The sequence below is a fragment of the Elephantulus edwardii genome, unplaced genomic scaffold (assembly GCF_000299155.1).
Source record: "Elephantulus edwardii isolate Elephantulus edwardi_28Jun2011 unplaced genomic scaffold, EleEdw1.0 scaffold00118, whole genome shotgun sequence".
Classification (NCBI taxonomy): Eukaryota; Metazoa; Chordata; class Mammalia; order Macroscelidea; family Macroscelididae; genus Elephantulus; species Elephantulus edwardii.
In genome coordinates, this window is record NW_006399868.1 from 8,570,330 (window position 1) to 8,577,145 (window position 6,816).

General features: G+C 48.9%; 1 protein-coding gene across 1 annotated transcript in view; it reads right to left on the reverse strand.

Moving 5' to 3' along the window:
- Positions 1-6,816, reverse strand: part of RTTN (rotatin) — a 118,691-nt gene that overhangs the window by 65,133 nt on the left and 46,742 nt on the right. Inside the window, exons 22-26 of the mRNA XM_006892745.1 lie at positions 5,556-5,652; positions 5,013-5,081; positions 4,546-4,734; positions 3,343-3,582; positions 1,416-1,560 (exon numbers count right to left, since the gene is read on the reverse strand). Of these exons, the coding sequence (XP_006892807.1) occupies positions 1,416-1,560; positions 3,343-3,582; positions 4,546-4,734; positions 5,013-5,081; positions 5,556-5,652 (740 nt within the window). The remainder of the gene's footprint in view (positions 1-1,415; positions 1,561-3,342; positions 3,583-4,545; positions 4,735-5,012; positions 5,082-5,555; positions 5,653-6,816) is intronic.

Here is a 6,816-nt window from a genome sequence, read left to right on the forward strand (position 1 = left end):
GGAAACGACTCAACAGCATATAACAACAACAACATGCGAGTTTAACTCTTTCACAGTTATTTCTTGGCAGCTTCTAGTGCAGGGACATCTCTGATCTATAAATTCGTGCTTTCCATGTTAGACTTAGGTGGTATGATTTTTGGTTTGAATAAGCAATATTAAAAAGCCCAATTGTACAAAAGACCACCCTGAAATTTTATTTTTGAACACTGTTGTTGTTGTTGACTGTCTTCAAGTTGAGCACAACTCACAACGACCCTATGAACAAAAGGCCTGAAGCCTCTCTATAACTATGGACATTTATCAAAGTTCACAGAGTTTTCGGAGGAAGGTTGTTTAGGAAGTGGACGCCACTCCTGCTTCCAACCCTGTCCTGGTGAACACTACTATACAAACTACAAGCATCACCACGGTGCTTTGTTCTCAATACCTTCTAGACCTGTCCTTGGCTGACGTGGCTGGAGCACAGGACCTTTCCTGGGGCCTGCACTCCAGTGGGGCAGGTGTGTTTGGCGGGAAACGAGCAGGGACATCCAGGTGATGGTGCAAATGCAATGAAGAAGGAATGAAAGCAGCTGTGACCTGAGACAGGTGGGTCAGAGGCGGCTCTCTGCTTAAGCCCTGTCTGTCCAGGCCACTGAGCTCGGGGGCAAGTCAGCCAGACCGCTGCCTGCAGGAGAGAGGTACACGGATGGGTGACGATGCGTAGTGAGGGAACAGCCACCAGGCACAGGAGCCCGGTCCACAACAGCAAAATGCCAAGATGAAAACACCCTGACACTGACCACAGAGAACGCTTACAGCAGATGGTCCAGGAGCCCCACCACCAACCACGGGGAAGAAAGCTGACGTCTTGCAATCAGACACGAGGAAACCCAACATCCTCCGTGAGTCGTGCCCTCACCTCCTCCTGTCCCTCCTCCTCCACTGTCCTCCTGCAGGTAAGAGCCACGCTCACTCGATACCTCAGCCCTGCCTGCTGCCCATACCTGACTGGCCTCTGCCCTCATTCAGGGTCCCCTCGTATGTCTGCACCCCAGGGGCCTTGTCCGTCCACTACCTCATTACTCAGTGGTCCTTCACCAGTTTTCTTTCCCCTCATCCATTTACTTGTCAACTGCTCCACCTCCTGGGCCTAAGCCCATCAACGCCTCTGCCACCTTCCTCTCCACACTCCCATGTGAGTGTCCGGGAGATGCCACCTTACAACAGGTGTAGCAGAGCGTTCACGGATGAAACAGGTGTGTTCAACCCAAGCCCATGGGGAAGGCAACGCTGCGGCGGGCCAGCCCACAGTGGGAGATCAGCTTTGGCAGACACGTCCCTCTAAAAATGACCCCTCTATCCACCGCTTCACGTTAATCATTTACAAATGAGACATGCAGCAAACTGAAGCCCAAACCCACAACACTTACTTGTCTAAGAAGTAACTCCAGAATCCAGGTTAAAAGTTCCTCTGATGACGATGTCCTTTGTTCCTTCATTAATTTATTTAAAAAGTGTATGACATCTATCAGCAGCTTCTCATCCTCAGTACAAGCAGGAAGCACTTGTAAAAACCTCCAAAGAAGAAGACAACAATCACGGTGTCCGTAACTGCCTAATCCACACAGCATCTCAGTTCATCGTAAACTCACACCCCCAGGCCACGTGTCCGAGCGTGCCATGAAGGTGACGCGATCCTGGGTGCTATGAAAACCACCAAGAAAAGCACCAGAAGCTGCCTTCCAGAATGCGGGCTGCTGGAGGAATGTGGGTCCATGGAGCTAAGCGTGAACAGCAGGGCACTGGGCACCACGGGGACACCGAGGCCTGGAGGTGAGCACAGAGGGTCCTCCAGGGCACTGGGCACTACAGGTACACCGAGGCCTGGAGGTGAGTACAGGGGGTCCTCCCGGGGCACTGGGCACCACGGGGACACCGAGGCCTGGAGGTAAGCACAGGGGGTCCTCCAGGGCACTGCGGGGACACACAGGCCCAGAGGAAAGCACAGGGTGTCCTCCTGGGGCACGAGGCATCGGAGGGACACAGAGGCTGGGGGAAAGCACAGAGGGTCCTCCCAGGGTGCTGGGCACCGTGTGGACACAGAGGCCCGGAGAAGAGCACAGCTGGTCCTCCTGGGGCGAGAGCACAGAGGGTCCTCCCAGGGCACTGCTAGCCGCTGCTTAAATTCTCACTTTTCACAGACCAGAAGAATCCTTTTTTCCAACATATTTCTAAGCAAATAGGAGTACACGTAGGTAAAAGTGAAACATAAATGATCAGGAAATGGTGATAAGACCTGCATACTCATTACCTTTGTTTTCCACGTAACTTAATTATTAATTGTAAGTGTATGTAATTAATGACTATGTTGAATGGTCAGCTTTTGACAGTCTTGAGAATTCGGCCATCAGTTCTCCTACAAGGTGGTAACCAGAATCCCAGCACCGTCCAAGGAAAGTGTAACTAGACATCCAACTGACCAAGTCAAATTAAGGAAAGGTGTTCATAGCAGGGAGACGTGTGTGATGTGACGTGGTGCAAAGGAAACACTTTAGGTGTGATAAAGGGGCCCTGGTGGTGCTGTGGCTAAGATATTTCACAGTTAACTGAAAGGTGCTTCACACGAGAGCTGAGACAGTGAGCTTCCGTGAAGATGTATGCTCAGAAACCCAGGTCCACTCCACCGCTGAGACAGAATTCCTGAGCGGCCGTGACTTCGATTTGATCGGCACTGCACGTCATAAGATTGTGTCATAAATGTAAAACTAAGGTTGCACCGCTGCCCGGGTGAGGACCTGCAGCCGAGGCCGCCTACACCTGTGTGTGTACGACGTGGATAAGCTCTAACCATCGCCAGCATAAAGGACCGACCTGTGGAATCGACTGCATAAAGACAGAGCAGGAAAGGAGAGCCCTGACCTGAGGACGAAGCCAGCCAAGTGGGGAAAGCCTGCAGCAGGCACAGAGCAGACCTGCTGGTCAATCCTGCAGATCTCGGCTTATCCGCAGCACGGATGGGGTAACCACACTGCTTATTTCATCCATGGGATGAAATAAACAGCGTTCTCCTGGATAGGATAACAAATTAAACTGCTATAAGCTTATTTATGATTCCTTCAAAAATACAACTTAAATGCTTAAGCTTCAATTCTTACTTTGTTATAGTTAGACAAATGGAACTATAATAGTAGGTTATAATACTAGGTTCAGATATTACTACAGATATTCAAAGTTCTTATGAAATAAACCGCCCCTGACTACCACAGTGAGTAGACACATCCTCATCGCCGAAGGCGAGGCGGTGACCCCCACAGTCCAGTCGAGGCCCGAAGCATGCCGCCTGGAGTCTACACTGACCTGTTCAGTGCATTGTGCCAGGCCGAAGCCTTAGAGGAGACCCCGCGTAGGCCAGCACCACTCTTTAAAGACAGCTTGTCGTTGAGAAGATAGAACCCCATGCGTGTGACAGCAGCCCTGACCTCCCGGTGGCCTGCGGCCTGGACGATGGCATGGAGGCAGTCCTGCAGGCCACTGGCCGTGTGTGTGACCCGCAGAGTGAGGGTGTCCTCGGCAGACAGTCGCAAGGCCTCGACAAACCTAAGTGAGAAGAGAGGTGGTGAGGGAGACACAAGGTGTGGGTCTTTTCTTTCTTTTTTACATTTAAGGCTCACATCTATATATTCATATATATTTAGTATATAGTAAATCCTCTCTAAAAATGTGACTTATCTTCACTTTCGTTTACTTACAGTTTGGCTCACAGCAGATTAAAAACTGGGCTCCATCTTTAATCAGAGAGCTTTCCACTACCCACCCCAGGGTCTATAAGGAACTTTTCCCAACTTACAGCAACAAAATAATTTTTATTCATATTTGGAAGTATTGACAGACTAAACGTTTAAGAGAAGGTAAATATTCCAAACTAACCATCGGCACAGTAATGATACAAATGTTTATATATAATACTTCGTGAGATTTTATTCTAATCTAAAATATTTTTCCTTGTGATATGCATTAACTAGCAAAAGCTTATATAACCTGTAAAACTATATCTAAAACAATGTCTTTTCACATAATCTTGCATTTGATTAAATTTTTAAAGTAAGGCAAGTGTGAGATTTTGAACATAAAATGAAGACTTAGAATCCTGACCACTGTACCAAAAGCGAAGGCCTTTCAACAGGAGTGGGGGGAGGGTGAGTGGGAGAGAAGGAGGGAGGGTGGAAAGGAGAGAAGGGGAGAAAGAGGGAGGGAGGGAGAGAGGGAGGGAGGGAAAGAGGGGAGGGATGGAGGGCGGGAGGGATGGAGGATGGGAGGGAGGGACTGAGGGAGGGGAGGAGGGAGGGATGGAAGGGAGGAGGGAAGGTGAGCAGGCAGGAGGGATGGAGTGAGGGAGGGGAGGAGGGAGGGAGGGAAGGAGAGAGGGAGGGATGGGAGGAAGGAGAGAAGGAGCAGGGAGGAGGAAGGGCAGGATGGGAGGAAGGAGAGAAGGAGAGGGACCAGGAGGGAGGGAGGAGAGGAGGCCAGAGGAGGCTCTCAGAGGACGAGCCCACAGCTTACTCTGGGCTGCTGGCCTCGGAGCTCGTGGATTGCAGCAGATTGTCAACCCCATGATACCAGGCCAGGTTCCAGGCTATTCTCAGCATATCTGACACCGGCTTCTGGGCCAGGCAGTCGGCGGACAGAGGCAAGACGATGGTGAAAGGACTGACGGCATGATGACCACAGACATGCACTGGGAGGTGGTACCTGGGAAGAGGGAGCCAATCGTTAATACTCCCAGGTGGTGACAGGACCCAGGGCCCTCGGGAGCTCATCCCCTCAACCTTCCTACAGACCCTGCACCACCAAAGGGACAAGCTGGGGACATGAAGAGAGTGGGCAGCAAAGCCCACCGCACTCCCAAACACAATGAACTCTGCATAGAACCGCTGGACACTTAAATGCTGAATGAAACCGTAAGGATTCTATGTGTTTGCGTCCGTCTCCATAACAGTACTGTGCCCATCAAGAAACACGCGCTTTACCTTCTAATAACAGAAAGAGGCAGACTGAAGACCGCTGGCGACGAGGGCTGGCCGGGAGGGTCAGTGCACCTGGATCACAGGGAGATGGAGGAAGGAGGCTGCTGAGCCCACACTTCCTAACTGAGCCCTGGCTCTGAGCGGCCTTCCCACAGGGCCTGCCCAACACCCACGACGGTAAGATGTTACCACCCTAAACAACTTCCCAGGGAAGTTCATTATTTATAGGAGTAATCAAATATTAAAGAGAAAAGGACACAAGATTAAGAACATATATGAGAAAGTTACTAAAAATAAAGCACTATGGTAATGTTTCTATTTTGAACTTAGTTTTGTTCAAAAAGAAAATGTCAAGGTTTTTTGCACAAATTTCAAAATTTGTACAATTTTCAGAATTTTGCACAAATTAGCTTTTTAATAGCTCATTCCAACCAAAAATCATACCATGTAAGTCAAGCATGGAAAGCATAGTCTCATGATCAGAAATGGTCCTGCATCAGAAGCCACAGAAGGATAACTGTACATGATTAAAATCTGCATACTCACCATACATCCATTTGTGATACTTCGTTAAATAATAGAAGACAAAATATTGCTCCTATTTCAGTCACAATGGCACAATTTTCATGGAATATTAAAGCAACTGAGGAAGAAAAAGCGGCACAGCTTTAGAAAATGTTTTCACTTCTACAGAGAATTAGTTTCAAACTAAAAACCTCCTGAAATTACTGTCCTGAGATCATCTTTAAGCCTGAGACCAAAACTATCCCCTTAAGTCTTAAAAAGCAATCAGTTTCGAATCTACCAGATGCTCTGCTGGAGAAGGAGGGGTAATCTCCTCCTGTACCAGTCAGATCTGACTTGATGGTACACACACACAAAATAATAAAATAAAATTTTAAAAAATCAACCAGTCTATTGGTCAATACATAAATTTCAAAAACCCTTAATGCCTCACAAACAGCAGGTAAGCCAAATCGTGGTTCTATGAGCTGTACGTAGAATCAATAAAACACAGGAGTGGACAGCAGGGACACTCCCCAGACACAGCTAAACGCCTCGTGGGACTGAACTGCTCAGTGGGTGTGAAGGTTTAGGACCACAGTCTCCTGTGATGATGAGGTCAACTGGCATAACTGAGCTCAGATAAGTAGCGTTCAACACCCGACATGGTAGATTTTACGATCTGGGTCTTAGAAACGTGGACGTGGTCATCTAAGCACAGCTAGTGGGCCTTCCTGATCCAGAACAAAGGACAATAAAGGGAACTACAGACTCAAGGCCAAAGCTGGTCCACAAAACACAGCCCGAGGCCCCACAGCCTCTTCTAACCTGAGACCAGATCTAGATGGGCCACAGCTACCACCACTGACGTTCTGACCAGGAATGCTGCAGAAGGTCCTGGATATGAGGGAGAAGAGTGTAGAAAAATGCCTTAAACAAAACCAGACTTAGTGGAGTGAGAGAGACTAGCAGAGCCCCTGAGGCTATCACCCTAAGATGCCCACTCTTGAAGGTCAGCTTCCAGCCAAATAACTGGCCTCCAAAATAAACACTAACTTCAGAGGAATGAGATCCACAAGGCCACACGGTCAGCATCTGCCCAAAATCAATGCCCAAAAGGAAAGGAAGGGCGGAAAGTGAGGGGGTGGGAACAGGACAGGGGTGCAGGTAGTGAGAGCACTCGGCACACACTAGCACATGTCATATAACAGGAAAAGTACACGTGTCTGCGTCTGGAAGGGATGTCGTGTAACAGAGAAGCACAAGTGTCTGTGTCTAGGAAGGCGTGTCGTGTAACAGAGGA